Raw genomic sequence first — 19,072 nt, forward strand, 5'->3', positions numbered from 1 at the left:
AAAATGCTGTGATCAACTTTAGGCAAATCGTTCTGGGAGCAATGTAGCATTTGGGCTAGACAGGGAATAGACTGGTGGTAAAGTGCGTGTGTGTTAGTCACTCAGTCATGTCTGACTCTTTGTGACCCCATGGATTGGGGCCTGTCAGGCTCCTCCATCTTTGGGATTTTCCAGACAAGAGTATTGGAGTGGGTTGCCATTCTATTCTCCAGGGGGATATTCCTGACCCAGGGATCGAACCCGGGTCTCCCACATTGCAGGCAGACTCTTTACCATTTGAGTCACTGATCTGGGCTAGAGAGGGAATAGACTAGTGGCAAAGAGATCAGTGTAAATGTGTTAAGGGAAGGCAGATTGGAGGTAGACTTATTCCTGAGGGAGAATCTCAGGGACTGATGACCAAAACGATGGAGAAGGTAAGAGAGAAAAAAGAATTTAGGACTTGTTACATGGTGACAATGTCACTAACTGATTCTGAGGATATAATTGATGGGCTGTTTTTGGAGGAAGGTGATGAGGTCATTGGGCGCCCCAAGTGGCACTAGTGGAAAAGAATCTGCCTGCCAATGCAGGAGATAGAAGAGACCTGGGATCCATCCCTGAGTCGGGAAGATCCCCTGGAGAAGGAAATGGCAACCCATTCCAGCATTCTTGCCTGGGAAATCCCATGGACAGAGGAGCCTGGTGGGCTACAGTCCATGGGGTTGCAAAAGAGTTGGACACAACTGAGCAACTAAACAAGCTCAATTCGCCCTTTGTGCCTGCTCTGAAGCTTTGTCAGAAGAGGGCACTGGAGCGACACTGCAAGAGCAAACGGTATTGTTTCCCTTGTGGCACCGGCACTTCCCCCCAGTGCCCAGCTGTGGCAGCACCCAGGGGTTCTGCAGCCCTGGGCAGCTGATGGCAGCTTCCCTGAGCACCGCCCCCACACCCCAACTGTAAGGCAGCTTTGTACAGTGCCTTAGGTATCAGATCTTTCCCTTAGCACCCTAGAACAGGGGTCAGCAAACTTTTTCTGTAAAGGACCAGAGTAGTGAGGCTTTACTTCCCATTTCTGTCACAATTAGCTGCCCTGGTAGTGAAAAACAGCCACACTCAACACATGAACAAATGAGTGTAGCAGTGCTCCAGTAAAACTTTATGGACACTGAAACTTTTATTCCATGTGATATTTTACACTATTTTACATATACTGAAATATCCTTTCCATTTTTTTTCAACTGGTTAAAAATGCAAAAACCATTTCTAGTTCCCAGTTTTGAAAACAGGTGGTAGACCAGGCTGCAGGCTGTGGTTTGATGACTCCTGTTCTTGAGGGCAAATTTTTCCAGTAAATTCCAGAAGAGATTTTCGACAAGTTCTGCTAGTGCAGTACCACAGAAACTTCTCTGCTCTTCATCGAGGCACAGGTCTCTTCATCAGCCCTCTCCCAGGTCTGAACTCCAGCCCAGGGTGTATAGGGATTCTTCTCTGGGTGCTGTCTCAGGCCTGGGGTAATGGCTGTTCCTTTTATCTGCTATTTTCATATTTGTCTGCTATTTGTCTTTAAAAGGTTCTCATTACTTTCAAGGACTGATTTTTGTTGCTGCATAACAAATTATGACAAATTTAGCATCTTAATAAACATTTATCATTTCACTTTCTGAGAAAGGAGTCCAAGCATAGGGTCTTTTCATCAGGGTCTCAAGACTGCAGTGAAAATGTCACTGGGGTGCAATCTCATCAAGAGCTGAAGTCCTCTTCTGAGCTCATTTTTTGAGAATTCACTTCCACAGTTGAGCGACTGAGGCCCTCAGCAACCAGGGTTGCCCAGACATTTCCTGATAGATGACTCTCTCCAAAACATGGCAGTCTGCTTTATAGTTAACGAGAATACATCTATTTCTGCTTTTTGTCTCCTACTTTTAGGCACTCTTGTAATCTCCCGTTTGAGTCAAGTGAAGAGGGATCATAACTGCATCTGGAAAATCCCTTCGCCTTTGCCATGTAACTGAATCTCAGGGGTTATCACCTTATCATATTCACAGATCCTGCCCACACTCTAAGGGAAGGAATTATATAGAGCATATATATCACGGGTAAGAAATCTTAGGGGCCATCCTAGAATTCTGCCTACTATGGAAGGGATAAAAATCGTAGGTAAATGCTTAAATACAGCTTTTTAAATTTTCTTTAACATTCTTTTCATAGTATTTTTTAAAGTTTCTTATCAAAAGCAAAATATTTCAGGATATTTTAACTTCATATAAAATGTGTTTGTACCATAATTATTCAGTTGAAAAACTGATGCTTCTAATACAGCCAACCATGGAATTCACATTCCAGAACACTGTCCATCAATTCAGCCTTAAGGTATTAGTCTGCCAATACAGGACACCTTGTCTGAAATAGAATCTTAGATGGATTCAGAATAAAATTGCTTGTTTTTTCTCTGTAGAAGTTATACATTACATTATTAATTTTATATTGAGTATACATGATTATCTGGAGGAGGAAATGACAACCCACTTAGCATGCATACACACACACATACATGATTATAAGGACTCATGCAAATTCTATTTGTAGCTAACATTCAGAGCATTTCTTAACCTATTATCTTACGTGTATACTATGAAATTTGATTCAATGTGATTCAAAAGTTAGGAAACTCATTTTTTAAATGTTTATTTCATAGTTCATAAAAAAAGTTTATATGTACAAGACTCAAATAGCAAAGCAGCTATTTAATCACAAATGGACAAGACAGTAGTCATTCAGACTACTGCAGAAGCATATTTAATGCATGCCCTTCAATGTTAGGCACAAATAATTCAAACTATCAGTCCAAATTCTGGATTTTAGATCTGTATCTATAGGACACTTGTAGTCAAATTTTAAGATTGGTAAAGTCAATTTCAAACTGTTTATATTTTGAGTACAGGTTTAACTAGTACAAACATATGATGTTAACTAACAACACAACAATGATCTTCAAAGATCTTCTCTTTGCCCCATGTGCGTGTTTATAATCTGAGTCTGTTTACTAATTTCCCTTCTTGTAGTTATTCTTCAAATTAGTGTTATGCATTGAGTTCCCTATGCATCTCACCCATCTCCTTTATCTGAAATAGAGGGGAAAAGAGAAAAAAATTTAAAATAGTTTTTCAATTTCTTGTACATTCTGGAAATAGCTTAAAAAACAAAAAGCAAGAAAATTCTCTTCCACATTTATGACATTTAATTTTTTAAAAAAGTGTACTACAAGGAAACATACATTGAATACATGATCCAAATTGCTTTTTAGTGATAAGATGGCCAGTGACAGAGAGAAATAGAAGGTAAGCTAAATATTTAAGGAAGAACCATTTTCTATTATCAGTCTTTTTTATGAGTGAGGGAATTGAAGTTTAAAATTAAATGATTTTTGTCTCAGGTTGCAAAATTAATTGTAGACAGAACCAAGACAAGGTAATGACAACTACTCCAGATAGCAAACATCCTGCTGTGTGGCAAGCGTGGGACTGACACTTTACACAGATTACTCTGTTTAATCCTTACAAAAGGTCTACTATCATCCTCATCTTACAGATAAAGGAAACATGGAGGCTTAAAGGAGGTTAAACAACTCACCCAGCTATTAGGTGGTCAGAATTTACATTGAATTCTGATTATATTGATCTGGTCTGTACTGTGAGACTCTCCCTAAGATCCTAAGGTCTACACTGTAAAGGGACTCAAGTGTAGTTGAGATCCATTAGTGTCTGGAAGGTATAGTGATTATGAGGAATAAGAGATTAAACAAGGGCCTTTTAACTAAATAACCCACCTACCTCAGCTTTTTCATACTTTGCCATTCTTTTCTTTCTGGAAACAACCTAAGTAGAAGAAAAATGATTACTATTTGAGGACTGCTACCCAAACAAAAAGTTAGTCTAAACTGACATACATACTTTTAATGAACACAATTCTGATCTGAACAAATTTACTTTTAAAATCCATAGATATATAACATGTATGCATATAAGTTTTGGGGGTCTAAAAATGGGATCATGCAATATAATTTCCCTCTTTACATAGCCTATATCCACATCAAGGAATTCTTCCAGATAGAAAGCTATGGATAGAACTCTTTCTCTTTAGTAGCCATTTTATTCCACAGCATGGATGCCCCAGAGTTTACTTATCCATTCTCCCCTGGATGTACACTCAGGCTGCTTGCAGATTCATCCCTCCTAGCAACACAATACATGACCTTGACCATGCTTCCTTATTACTTGTGCTTTTATTTCTGTAGGACAATTAGATTTCTTTCTTTTTTTTTTTTTTAAGGACAATTAGATTTCTATGATCAACCTTTCGTGTATTTATTTGCCGTCTGGAATTCCTTTTCTGTAAATTGTCTACTCACACCTATTGCCATTTCTTTCTTTAGTTTCCTCATCAGTTTATAAGAACTCTTTATATATTATGCATAATAACCTTTTTTTGTTTTATTCATAGTGAATATTTCCCCCAAGCCTATCATTGATATACATATATATATTTTTTCACTTTACAGCATCTCTGCCACACAAAATATTTAATTTCAATGAAGTCAACTGTATGACTTCCTTCATGGACTCCAGATTTCCCACTTTAATTGGTTTCTTTTACTACAAGGTTGTACAAACATTTCATAATTTTGAGACTTATTTTACTCTTTAACATTTTGAACTATAACCCATCCAGAATTTGTGTTTGAACATGGGTCAACTGGTCCACTCCTTTTGTGCTGCTGTGCTTTAGAAGGTGCTATTCACACATAGCTGAGCAATGTGGCCAGCTCTGGTGGGGTGAAATAGAAATCCATCTTTTGTTCTCCTCCAGATGGATAGCAAAAAAATGTAAGCTGTCGTATACCCTCAAATCTGTCTTTATTCTGTCATGTTGGTAAGATTTCCTGATGCTGAAGCATCCTTATGTATCTATAACAAACCCTGCTTCTTCAGGTGATATGGTCTTCTTCTGAAGCACTGCTAAGTTCAATTTACTACTTTTATTTAAACTGTGCTTTCATGTTTATCCCTTTTAACTCTTTTTTGTGCTAACATTGTGTTTCAATGTTAACATGTGTTCACAATGTGTTCAATGAAATGTAGTTTCATCTCACTGAGTGGTTTGGAAATTCAAATTACTTTGCACTTATCCTGGCAAGAGTGCTGAATTGTACTCTTGTGTGCAGTGAGGACAACTAAAGGACAGTGGCTATTCAATGGCAACATAACCGACCTGTGAAGTGCTCAGCTACAAGCTTTTCTCGGATCAGCATCCTTTCTTGCTTCATAAGGTTGACTATTTTACAAAAAGGGGCCAGAAATGCAATAGATTCATTCAGCATAAAGGAGTACAAAAAATGAAGATTTTGTTTCATTAACTTATTTTGGATCATGGTAGGGGCTCTTTCGTATTATCACCATTTCTTGAAAGAAAAGATCCTTAAATGAAATTTTACTTGTTCCAAACTCACCAAGACAATGATTCCAGCAATAATTGCTACGACCACAACCACGATGACAGCAATTATACCAGCTTGTAGACCCTGCATTGAAAATTCAGGTGGTTTTTCATCAACATAGTAAATTGAAGTTCGACTGGGATCCAGATCCAGTAGTTCGCCATTTACTTTCAGGTCCATCCTTTTGGACTGGAACAAGGATTCATCTTTAACCTATATTGAGGAAAAAAGCAATTTAACATAGTTAAGAAAAACCTACCACGGCCATGAATTATGTGCCAATTATGTACCAAAAGAACTGCTGCCAAGAATCTTTACGGTTTTGGTGATACCAGTCTCATCCATTGAAATTAAAAAAAAAACTTTATGACAGGAAATTTTCAAACATACATAAAAGTAAAAATTATAGTATAATGAGGTCCATGTCCCTATTACTCAGGTTTAATTATATAAACACATGGCCAATCTTATCTATTCTTCCTTTTCTCCAACCCCCTAGCCTCCCCTTGGCCTGGGTACTTTTTTGGTTTTTTTGGCTACACTGAACAGTTTGTGAGATCTTAGTTCCATGACCATAGATTTAACTTGGGCCCTTGGCAGTGAAAGCACAGAGTCCTAACCACTGGATGGCCGGGTAATTCCCTAGCCTGGTTATTTTGAAGTGAATCCCAAATTTCATCAGAAAATAGCTCACTTTAGTATATTAAAGCTTAAACACACATTTTAATCCCCCCAGTTAAACAGCAATTTTTACAGTCTCTTATTCATGGAAATTATAGTACAGAAGACTAGACTCACAAGCTAAATAACTGCCAAGGAGGTAACAAGAATCATAAAAGAGAAGATATTCTAGGCATAACAATTTGATAAAGAGGCATAAATATATGAACAAGTAAAAAAGTGTATAAGAAAGGTGCATGTGAATGAAAAGGAGGACAAAGTTAATTGCCACATGAGACCCACTTGGAGAATATTTATTCATAATGGTTGTCTAAAAGTAGAGAAACAGAAGAAAGACATTTCTAAAACAGTAATAAAATAAGAAAGATTATACTCACATCTTTTTCAAAATAATAAGCCACATCAGCAATATCCACATCATTCTGAGTTTTCTGAGTAGAATTTTGTACCAGATCAATAGTGATAACATCGTTCTCATACTGGGGGGGAGTAAAAAATACAAATTAATATTACTATAACAAAAACTGTATGAAAACATGAAAATATCATTGTTCAACAATCAGAATATTCAGTGTTTGATTGTCTGTAACCTGCATGTGCTGGTGTTTCTTGTCATTAGTGGATAATTTGGTTAATCACTAACATCAAAATCTTTGGAAGGTTTTAAATCAATCCAAGGGATAGAATAAAATAGCAATGCAAATAAAGATAATTATAATTTTTTTTTCCAAAAGAGAATTTTCTTTTCCTGAAAAGATTCTGAACAAGATATTAAAGTACCTCATTTACTAAGATGCTAAAGAAATGCAATCCAAAAGCATTTACCATGTTCTGCTTTTAGAAAGGAAAAAAGCATATCCCTACCAAAGTCTTTTAAAAAATGATGTCAATTTTTTGCCTTGCAAGAATTCCATCACACTATTCAAGCATTTTTCAAGCAGAGTTGAAAGAGTTAAGGAAGGGCTAACTGGTTAAAGATTAGCTCCTGAAACCAAAGACAACAGGACCAAGTAGCATCCTAAAGTAAGTGGTCAATCCTAAAGCAACCAGTCACTCCTAAAGGAAATCAACCCTGAATATTCATTGGAAGGACTGATGCTAAAGCTGAAGCTCTAATACTTTGGCCACCTGATGTGAAGAACTGACTCACTGGAAAAGACCCTGATACTGGGAAAGATTGAGGGCAGGAGAAGGGGGTGACAGAGGATGAGATGGTTGGATGGCATCACCGACTCAACAGACATGAGTGTGAGCAGACTCCAGTCGATAATGAAGGACAGGAAAGCCTGGCCTGCTGCAGTCTAAGGGGTCGCAGAGAGTCAGACACAACTGAGCAACTGAATAACAACAAAAGTAAATATTGTCAAAAGCAACCAGAGAGAGAGAGATTTTCCAAGGTAAGAAGACTGGCATGTGCCTGGGAAACTAAGAGACACTACCTTTTCTGTAAGGGTAAACTGAGGCTTTTCAAGAGTATGGAGGGAAAGCAGCAACAGGGGATTCTTTAGATTAAGAGCCCAGGGCTTAAAGTGTTACTCAAATACAGTTCAACCACTATCAAAAATCACACCCAAACCAAACTGTCCAACCAATTCTCTGTTAAAGCCCATCTGCTTCAAAAAAAAAAAACAAAAAATCTTACCAGAATATTTGTGATATATTTTGGATCCAGTTGATAACGACTTGTGATTACTTCCTTGAGTGCACTGTAAATAAAAAAATTACGCCATTTTGCAACTATCATCAAAATAATTCATATTCCAAAAATAATAATTAATATTAATGCACAACTGTTGAGTTCTAGTTTTACTAGAAACAGGACATTTACACAGTATCCAAGTACCTGCCCACAGATTATATTAATTACAAAGAGAGAAATGGTAACTCCACAGTGGAGAAACCTGGTGGACACCACCCTGACCACAGTTAACATCACTAGTGAAGGCACAAGCTGACCTTGTGTGCCTCCCAGTGTGAGGTACTAAGAGGCACACAGGTCATTGTAAGTAGTTTTTTTGTCAAAAATGCATTACTTGTATTTAATTATGAGGAAACATGAGACCAATCCAAAATTGAAGGACAGTCTATAAAATAATTTGCCCATACTCTTCAAAAATATCAATGTCATGGTTTATAATTTAAATATTAATTAACTTTTTCAATTTTATTGGAAAGACAAAGAAAGGCCAAAGCAGTGTTTCATATTTAAAGAGACTGAACAGTCATAACAACTAAATGCATGATCATAGTCTGGGTTCTAGGTTAGAGGGGAAAAATTTGCCACAAAAAATATTGGGAAAACTGGAACAATGTGGTTTAATGTTGAATTTGATAACTGTACAGTGATTATGTAAGAGAATGCCTTTTTTTTCTAGGAAAAGATACACTATAGTATTTAGGGATCAGGATGCATGTTATCTAGAACTTGCTCTCAAATGGTTCTGCAGAAATAATATTGATACATGCTCAGATAGATACAGAAAGTACACACACACATGCATACTCATATAAAATATGGCAAAATCTTCACTGGTGAATCTGAGCAAAGGTTACTGTATAGGAATCTGTACAATTCTTGTACCTCTATCTTTTAAAGTTAAAAAATATTATTTATCTTATTTTTCAGAAATATGAAAAAGTGATGAGACTTTAATTTATCTAATGGTGTAAGATGGAAGATTTGAGTGCCAACTGTACAAATATAATGCATTTATTTTTTTATTTTTTATTTATTTTTTTAAATAATGCATTTAATAGCACTTACGACTGCAAACTTTGAAGATCATAAGGTTTTTCCCTTGTTTTGTGTTTTAGTTCAATGATGATCCAGCTATAAAGTAAAGAGACAGTATTGATTAAACATAACAAGTCTACCTTTTATTATTACCTATTATTATTTTCTTAATAAACTAATATCAAAATTCCCAAGGGAATTACAAGGAAATTAACAGAAAAAGGATCTATACTATAGATATGCCTTCCATTTCTTCCTTGGCCCTCAGATATTGTTTATAAAGAACTCAGCCATTCTAACAGGGACCTTCTGGCCGCCACAGTCCAGATCACATAAAGCCAAGGCTTAGCTGGTCACGCTGGGCCACCTTCAAGTGAAAAGACAAAAAGGCACTGAGAGGAAAAGACAAGTGGCCACGGGCCTCCAGGAGACAGAAGTGGAGAGAGTGCCCGCCATGGCTGTGATAACTTTTTAGTCCCAGTCTCTTCCAATACAATCTTTTTGGCTTAAACTAGCTGGAGTGTGTTTCCATTCCTCTTCATTACATAACCCCTAAAACAGTATCTCACTTTAAAATACAATAAATAAGCAAATATGTGAGTAGCTTAAATTGTTCATGGACACTGAACAGCAATCCAACTTTAAAATACTGAACAGTGTTAAGTAAAAATATACAAGCAAAAGGAAAAACATTTAAAAATAAGATATAATACACTGCTAGTAAATTCACAGAAGATCTCTGGAAGGTTATGGCATGTGACATCAATTCTACAGAAGTAAACCGAGCAACTAGGGGGCTGAGACGGAATAGGATTGAGATGGGATTGTCACTGTCCACTCTTTTCTATCTTTTGAATTCTAAATCACAAAATCATGTTACATATTCAAAAGTACATTTAATTAAATGAATTCAAAAAGCATGAAAACAAGTAATATAGAGGCAGCCCAACTCACTAGGTCCTCACTGGCTCGGAGCAGGAGATTTCACTGTCCTTATCGGTTCTTCGGACCCCAGCAGTGTTCACACACCAGCATGTGGAGGTGCCGTTGCACTGCTTGGCTTTAAAGAGCCCCTTGTCGTCACACTCAGGATCATAGAGCCCATCATTATTCTGGATGGCGCCCTCTGGTTTCCGTCTTCTCCCGGACTTTGAGTGACTCATTTCTGCCTTCATCACCAAGCATTTAGCAGCCACTGAAAGGAAAGTGTCATGCAAACTGAAAAATTACTGCAGTTTTGTGTTTAAGGAAAAAATTTAATTTACTCCAAATTCCCAGGGCCAAAGATTATTACAGATTTTATAAGTTTTCACGTTCACTTTCTAAATCATAAGAAACTTCAAAGATGAGATAATGTTGACAAAATAGCATGATTCAGATTTGAGCCAATTAAACACTTCCAACTCAAGATTTATCAATTAAAGAAGTATAAATCAAATAAAACTTAAAGGCAATGAGGATATTCTACTCACATTTTGTGCAAATGACGGAATGTTGTGTACCGACTGAAATACACTGGCACTGACCGTACGCATTCATAGAGCAGTTTGTGGTCAGTTTGTAGTTTTCACACACACATCCTGGTGGGGGGAAAAATCCACTTTAAAAATGAGGATGCAACTATCAACTCTGATGCTGAATCAACTAAATTATGTTCTGACAATCATCCCCAAGTTACAGGACACACAGCCTTAAACAGTGGTCTTGAATGATCAACTTTTCAGCTACAACTGAAGTGGCTGACACAATGCTAAATAGGCAGTCTAATTTGCATGCTTTCCTATGTTTCTTTTTTAAACCAAGAATAAACCCTTCAAACACCAGATTCAGCTTTGCCTTCATGATACTCCCGGACTCAGCTTCTTCCCTCCTGTCCTGCTGAACACTCACCTGCCGGTCATGACTCTCTGCCTCAAAATCAACAACACGCTATTATATATAAAATAATCAATAAGGACCTACTGTATAGCACAGGAACTCTACTCAGAATTTTTTAATAACCTATATGGGAAAAGAATCTGAAAAAATGGATATATGTACCTGTATAACTGAACCACTTTGCTATATACCTGAAACTTATATATTATAAATCAACTAGATCCCAATATAAAATAAAAATTAAGTTAAAAATGCCAATTCTAGGATCTGTGAATAACTCACATTTCTTCCCTCTTCCCACCCCTTAATTAATAAGAGATACTTCTTTTGAGACTTAATGGAAACGTACTCAATCCTTGGACAATTTTGTGTCTTGGAAAAATTATACTTTCAATTGAATTGGGAGGTACCTCTTTCCTAACTAAATTAAATCCTAGTACCTGATTTTGAAAGTGCTATTAAGCAGCCCATCCTGGATATTGATGTCAGTTTAATAGTTATATCTTTGACTATCTCAAAAGTTCATTTTAACTTCAAATTGACAAGTCCATTTAATTTCTTTTATTAGTCTAGATAAGAGTGCAAGCATTATAAACACTAACTTTAACAGGCTGAAAAACTGATACATTGAAACTTCATATCTCAAGTTGGCCTTAATTTTTCCCTGTTTAAATTATAATCAATATGAACCACCTATATAATCTGTCCATCAGAAAAAGAAAAAATCTAGTGATTGTCCTCAAGGAGTTAAAAATCTTACGCTGCACTATGCTATATACCTGCTCAGAGAAAAGTTATGCCTAAACATCGTGAAATTTAAAACTGACAATCAGGTACACACTTTCTGAACATACTCCTACAGCAGCTATTAATCACTTTAAAGCAATCTGTTTTGGTCCTGCCGCAGGGCATGCGGAATCCTAGTTCCCCAACCAGAGGTCCTACCCAGTGCCTTCTGCAGTGGAAGCACTGAGTCTTAAATCGCTGGACCGCCAGGGAATTCCCACTTTAAAGCAATTTAAAATTAAATATTTAGCCTCAGACTGAAGTTGAAATAACATGAGCTGATTAAACTGCATTATTTTGAAACTGTAATGAATTAGGCCGAACCCTGTTGGTGAGACTATAAAAATAAAAGCCTTTCCAGAAAGCTGGTTAAACGACACCTCACTGCTAGCCACCACCTCACAAATAAGATCAAGAGATGGCGGCCAAGATGTTTATTCCAGAGTAAGAAAACCTGGAATCAAATTACACGTCCAAGATTAGAATAATGATGCGACCTTCCAGGCTGCAGATTGTTTTATATCAATTAAATCGTGTTTTTCAAGACTAAAGGAAACGGAAAACTGAATACAATGTGGGGGGTGAGGATGGCGGGGATCAAGACCTAAAACAACGTGTTTAGGTTTAGGGTAATGTTTAGAGCAAAGTCTGAAAGAAAAATATATCTAATTATTAATTACAGGATTCTTTTAAAATGGTGGCATTATTGTTGTTTTTTAAAAACTCTTTACGGTTATCGATATAACTGGGTTTCCTACAATAAACTTGGCATTGCCTATATAATCCTTAAAGAGAAAATATCCATACACCGGGTAGTCAAGGCCCAGGAGGACGTCCCGTCCCCCTCCTCCTGCGCCCCCCCGCACAGGTGCATAGCGGCCCCAGAGACCTCGCCACAGTCACCGGTCCCCGCCAGAGACACATCCGGGGCCCGCCGCAGGTGCCCAAGGCGGGGCGGGGCCGAAGGTCGCTGTCGCAGAGTCCCCTCCCGGCCCGGGCAGGTTTCCGCCTCGGCAAAACCTCCAGGGCGCAGGGGCCGGAGGAGGTGGGCGCGCCGAGGCGGCGGCTAAAGCGGCTACTCAGTTCCCTACCCGTCCCTCCGCCCCTGCCCTGGGCCATTTTCCCACAGAGGCGAGTAGAGCGCCAAGCTAGGCCGCTCCTTCCCGCCGAGCGAGTGGGCGCCTTCCCGCCACCTCCCAGCCTCAGGGGGCCTGGGCAGCCCCGCGCCGTCCATCTCCAGGCGGGAAAGCGCGGCTCCTTCCCCGCAGTCTACATTTAGGGCACCGAGGACCGCCACCACCACCGCCCCCGCCCCGCCCCCCGGTCCTCCTCACCCCACGACTCCGCTCCTCACCTTGCTGGGCTGCGGCCACCGCCGCCGTCGCCGCGGCGACCAGGAGCCAGAAAGCGAGGGCCTGGCGGAGCGCCATGCTGCGCGCGCCGAGGACTAGGGCGCTAGAGCGCGAGGGCGCCAGGCGGGTCGAGGGCTGGCGCGAGGACGAGCTGACAGAGTAGGTCGTCCTAGCCCACTGACCGGCCGGACGGCGTGAGGCGTGGGACGCGCGGCTTCGCCTCGAGAGGACTACAGCGAGGTGTTCGGAGATGCGACGACGGTGCTAGCTGGCCGACGGACTGCGCGATTTGGGCGCGCGGTAGAGCGGAGCAGACCTGCTCGACCTGGCGGCCCCGCCCCCGGCCCCGCCCCGGTCCCTGCCGGCGGCCGCTCACCTCCGCAGGCCGGTTCTCCGCGTTGTTCCCGCGGCGGGGCGGGGGCAGGGAACAGGATCCCCTCCCCCACCCGGGACGCGGCCGTTGGGATACCACCCCCCTCCCCGATACGCGCCCGGTCCGCCCGGTCCCCGCCGCCTCCAGGTGCCTCCTCCCGCCGCGGCCGGTGAGGTGGGACGGGTGGGACCCTGGAGGAAGTTGGAAAATACTGACCCTTCTTTTTCACCAGTGAGAGCACCACTCTGAAACCTCGAAGAAATGGGGTCTGGAGGAAAGAGTCGGGGGCAGGGAGGAGGAAGGTGGACGGTGAAATGGAATACAAAGAGAAGCGGGCCAACTGTCCCAACCTCCGTAAAAATAGACCTCTGACTTTACCTGGCGGTTTAATTGTAGGCCTGTGAAACGAAAAAAAGAAAAACAAATCTCCCTAGTTCCCTAGCATGACAAACTCGTGTTCCTTATCATTATTCTCAATGTCTTTTCCATTTCTTATAAGCCTTTTTTAGCATTTGAAGGTTTAAGAGAAGGTGTTCCCATAGAGGGGAATGCTGGAAACTGAAATTATCTGGGTTGATTAATATTAGAGAACAATGCTGATAAGTATTGCGAAAATATAAAGTAGAAACAACGATTATTTCAGCGCAAATGAACTCAAATTACAACAGGCAAAATACACTCAAAATAATTGTTGTGACGTGAAACTTTTAATAACTATTAAAGTATTAAGTGTATTTAATGTTATTTTTGTTAGCTGCAATATCATTATGACCTATTTTTAAGTTTTTTCCAGCTTAAATTATCGAAGAGTTCAAAAGAGGAGAAGTGAAAAGGCAATTTAAAGATTCAGCTAATTTTGATTAATTTTTAAAATTTTGATTAATTTTTACAAATATACATAAAATCATGGATTATGCTTTTATTGAGCAATAATTTAACTGTGTTGTGAGGCTGGTGGGCTACAGTACTTAAGGTCACAAAAGAGTTGGACAAGGCTTAGGGACTAAACAATAATCCTAACTCTCCCAATGTAAATAATTACATTGTTGAAGTAAATACCAATATAATGTGAATTTTACTGGGATATTGTTATTTAATTATTTGATTATTGACATCTTAAGGAAATCCTATCAGTGTTTTAAATCTGAAAATCTGAACTAGACCTGAGTTCTGGAATTTTGTGATCTTTCAAAAATTTCTTCAAATGAAGACTATTAGTATCAAATCAGGAACAACTGTCAACCAGATTTTTGTTATCTTCTGCATTTGGGATGTTTCAGGAAGTTACACACTGCCAGCCCCCAAACTAGACACACACTTTTCCCAAGAATAACTGGTTATTGTGGCTTTATTTGCAAAATAATCCATTGCCAAGTCTGAATCTGTTACTCTACCTAATCCAGAAAAATAAAATCTTTTAATAACTTGACAGCTCTTTATTAAATGTTCATTTCATTAATGTGAATTGAGTAAACATGACTATTAAATAAATGACAAAATACCACAGTAATCTAACTTGTAGTATTTGAGTATACATCCAAGATATTGTTTCTTTTTATGACTCTTTAACACATTCTCAATTTGTCACTGCTCAAAATTGCTCTCATTTTATACTTTTTGAATCTTTGGTAGCTTCAGTGCTGTATTTAAGAACATTTCTTAATAGTTTCATACACAAGTATACTCTAAATTGTTCTTAAGTTTTACAGGTGTTGCTTTTTAATTTTCACAGTAGTCAGTTTGATACCTAATATTTGACTAAGAAAAATATGACTATTAAAATTTGTATCTAAACTTTTCTGACAAAACTCACAGCCCATCAGTTAAGAATCCAATTAAAAGACCAAGGTCAAAGACAAAGAATGGATAGAAAAATAAACTGATTAAGGAAGATATAATGGGTAGTGCAAAATATTGCTATGATAGGGATTTGGGTTGTGACTTTCCCCTAAAATCAAAAAGATAATGTTAAATATAGTTTTGGAGAAAAATTAGTATCCTGTTCTTTAAAAACAAGGGAAAGAAAATTAAGAAAATTACTCATTTTATAAGAAAATTACTCATTTTATACTTAATATTCTATAGTACAGTTTCTTCACAGAGATTTTAAAGTGTGTGTGAGTAAAATTTAATGAAACCTAAAGTGGGACGAATTTTCCTTGTAGATGGCTAGTGCAGGGGTCCCCAACCTCCAGGATCTCATGCCTGGTGATCTAAGGTGCAGCTGATGTAATAATAATAGAAATAAAGTGCACAATAAATGTAACGCACTTGAATCATCGCAAAACTACACCCCCACCCCTGTCGGTGGAAAAATTGTCTTTCATGAAACCAGTGTCTGGTGCCAAAGAGGTTAGGGACTGCTGAGCTAGGGGAAAGTGTAATGTGTAGATATTTGCTATAAAGGGCTATTAATTCTAAAAATTTTAGTTATTTCATGAGCAATACATTAGTAGAAAGCAAAAATACATGACATAGAATGAAGAATGAAAAAAATGAAAAAAAAAAAAAGAATGAAGAATGAAAGCTTTTTCTGACCACTCATCAGCAAATCCCTCCTAGATAATAATCATTAACAGTCTGGTAGTCATATAACTGAACACAGCAATTCATACAACTGTATTCTTTATACATTACTTCTCACATATACTAAAGAACCTGGTTTCATAGAATGTACTCTGCAGAATAGAGGATATTACTTAGTTTGGTTTAGGTTTATAAAAATAGCCTGTATAATTCAGAGTCCACCTTAATACATATAATTATTTGTGTATAATTTTGATCAAGCGTCATTATATTTGTCATTTAAAAAATTGACTTTGTCACCAAAGCAGAACACTTGACCCCTAGTCATAAAGCTCTTTCCATGTCTTTCTACCCTTGAAATCCTTTTATAAAATATAAAACACTATATGATAAGTACTTAGTACACTATTTAGTGGGCTACCCAGGTGGAGCAGTGGTAAAGAATCTGCCTGCCACTGCAGGAGATGAGGGTTTGATCCTTGGGTCGGAAAGATACCCTGGAAAAGGAAATAGCGACCCTCTCCAGTATTCTTGTCTGGGAAATCCTGTGGACAGAGGAGCCTGGCTGGCTATAGTCCAGGGGATCGCAAAGAGTTGGATGTGACTGAGTATACATGCCTGCTATTGAGTACATTAATATGTAGATGTTTATTAAGTAGTATGTGACTTCAGCCAGGAATTCACTGGCTGTCCAGTGTTTATGACTCCATGCTTCCACTGCAGAGGGCACGAGTTCAATCCCTGGTCAGAGAACTAAGATTCCACAAACTGCATGGCACAGCCAAAAAATATAAAATACAATACAATAAAATACAGTCCCTGCTCCCTCCAAATGAAATCCCAACTCTGACTTTTTCTAGGATAAGTTAGTTTGCCTAGTCTAGCACTCAAGGCCAGTTTCATGGACATGCAACCTGCACAGTCACATAGGACCCCATGCTTACTTAGAAGGGCCCTACACTTGGTATAGTGCCCTACCATAACAGTCTTGAAATTCTTAATATTTTCATAAAGTATCCATATTTTCATTTTGTACTGGGCTCTGGAAGTTATATAGTCAACACAATGTGAGAAATAGGGTAGTAAAATGAGACACATGAGGGTTCAAGGAAAGATCTTATAAATGTGAAGGATAATACAACATGTTTATGTTGTGATGGAAATGATCCAGAAGAAGGGAAGATTGATGAAGCAGAGGAGATGAGAAATTAACTGGAGGAGGGACAACGTTGAGAAAGGGAGAGAAGAGGGAGGATGGCACCCCAAGTGGAGGGTGAGCCCTTGAGACCAGCAGGGACAGGCTTCCTACTGTAACAGAAGAATAGAGAGTAGAAAGTGCAGTCGCTCAGTCGTGACCAACTCTTTGCGACCCCATGGACTGTAGCCTACCAGCCTCCTCCGTCCATGGGATTTTCCAGGCAAGAGTACTGGAGTGGGTTACCATTTCATTCTCCAGGGGATCTTCCCGATCCAGGGATTGAACTTGAGTCTCCCGCATTTCAGGCAGACGCTTTACCATCTGCGCCACCAGGGAGGCCCAACAGAAGGATAGAAGCAGATGCTAATGAGGTAGTGGAGAATGAAACAGTTCTGACACTTTTATGTTATCCAAGATGTATGAAGTGAGGTCACCATCTGCAAGAAGAGTGTGAGGGTGAGGAAATATGAATTATTTTTTTAAATATTTATTTATTTAGCTGGGTCAGGCCTTAGTTGCAGCACAGCAGATCTTTGATCTTCCTTGTGGCATGCAGAATCAGCATGTGGGATCTAGTTCCCTGACCAGGGATCCAACTCAAGCCCTCTGCATTGGGAGTGTGGAGTCTCAGCCACTGGGCCACCAGGAAGCTCCCCCAAGAGTTATTATTTTAAATTTTATTCTGAAACTTTAGATTTTACAGAAGGGTTGAAAATATGGTATAAAGTTCTCATATGTCCTTTACCCAATATCCTCTAGTGTTAGCATCTGACATAACCATACGAACTTAATGGTGATACAACATATTGACTAAGCTGTTGACTTTACCGGGAATTTCCCAATTTTCCCACTAGTGATCTTTCACTGTTCCAGGATTCAATCCAAGATTCCGTATTGCATTTAGGCATCGTATCTCCTTAGTGTCCACCAATCTATGATAATTTCTCAGTCTTCCCTATTCACTCATGACCTTGACACTTTTGAAAAGTATTTTGAACAGTATAGTTTTGGTGGAATGTCCCTCAGTTGGGGTTTGTCGGATGTTTTCTTGTGAGTGGACAGAATTATGCATTTGGGGAGGTAAAATGTCACAGAAGTGTCACACCCTTCTCATTGAATCATGTCAGAGGGTATATGATATCAATATGATTTATCACTTGGATACCTTATTACTTGAATTCGTTGTATCACTTGTATATGGTGGTGTTGCCAGGTTTTCCCACTGTGAAGTTGTTTTATTTCCATTTTCATAATCTTCATTTGAGTCTGTCACTATATTCAGCCAACACTCAAGGGGAGGGAAGTTAAGTATCACCTCTTGAATAATGAAATATAAAAAGAAACTGGGATTTCCCTTGTGGTCCAGTGGTTTACAATCTGCCTGCCAATGCAGGAGACATGATTTGATCCCTGGCCAGGGAAGATCCCACATGCCTCAAAGCAACTAAGCCCATGCACAACGACTTTAGAGCCCATGAGCCACAGCTACTGAAGCCCGAGGGCCCTAGAGCCTGTGCTCTACAACAAGTTAAGCCACTGCAGTAAGAAGCCCTCAAACCACTAGAGAGTAACCCCTGCTCTTGGCAACTAGAGGAACGTACAGAGCAACAAAGACTGAACACAGCCAAAAAATAAGTAAAATTTTTAAAATAAATAAATGAAATTGTGGATATATGTTAAGCCCATCAGAGTTTTAATAAATATTCTGGGGGAGATACTTTGAGGCTATGTAAACATTCTATTTCTCCTTAAATCTTTGCAGATTTTGAGGAGGAAAAAAAAAGAAAAATGGAGGAAGTCATTTTAGAATGGGCAGAAAACTTGATAGTATTTGCTCGGCAATATGCAGTGTTCCTTTGAGGTTCAGGATCACCAACTCAAAGTGAAATCCATCATCTGCATTGTGTGATTTACTCCAACAACAACCAGCTGTTTGGGTGCAGGCTGTGAGACGGTAGGAAGTTGGGTTCAACCAGAATGGTTTATTTTAGGCCAATATGACAGAAGAGAGAAGGACAAGATTGTTAGGGAAGATATTTGCAAAAGTGGGATGAAAACGCTGGGCCAA

The 19,072-nt window shown here is 39.2% G+C and overlaps 1 protein-coding gene across 1 annotated transcript; it reads right to left on the minus strand.

The window, feature by feature from the left end:
- Positions 1-1,137: 1,137 nt before the first annotated feature.
- EPCAM (epithelial cell adhesion molecule) lies at positions 1,138-13,249 on the minus strand. The gene is made up of 9 exons (XM_043918078.1): positions 12,910-13,249; positions 10,364-10,471; positions 9,846-10,086; positions 8,922-8,987; positions 7,800-7,863; positions 6,535-6,636; positions 5,489-5,689; positions 3,813-3,857; positions 1,138-3,104 (listed from the first exon to the last, which is right to left on the minus strand). Exons 1-9 carry the CDS (start codon positions 12,983-12,985, stop codon positions 3,063-3,065), a joined length of 945 nt encoding a protein of 314 aa, XP_043774013.1. The 5' UTR covers positions 12,986-13,249; the 3' UTR covers positions 1,138-3,062.
- Between the last annotated feature and the right edge of the window lie 5,823 nt (positions 13,250-19,072).

Source organism: Cervus elaphus, chromosome 11, assembly GCF_910594005.1.
Source record: "Cervus elaphus chromosome 11, mCerEla1.1, whole genome shotgun sequence".
NCBI lineage: Eukaryota > Metazoa > Chordata > Mammalia > Artiodactyla > Cervidae > Cervus > Cervus elaphus.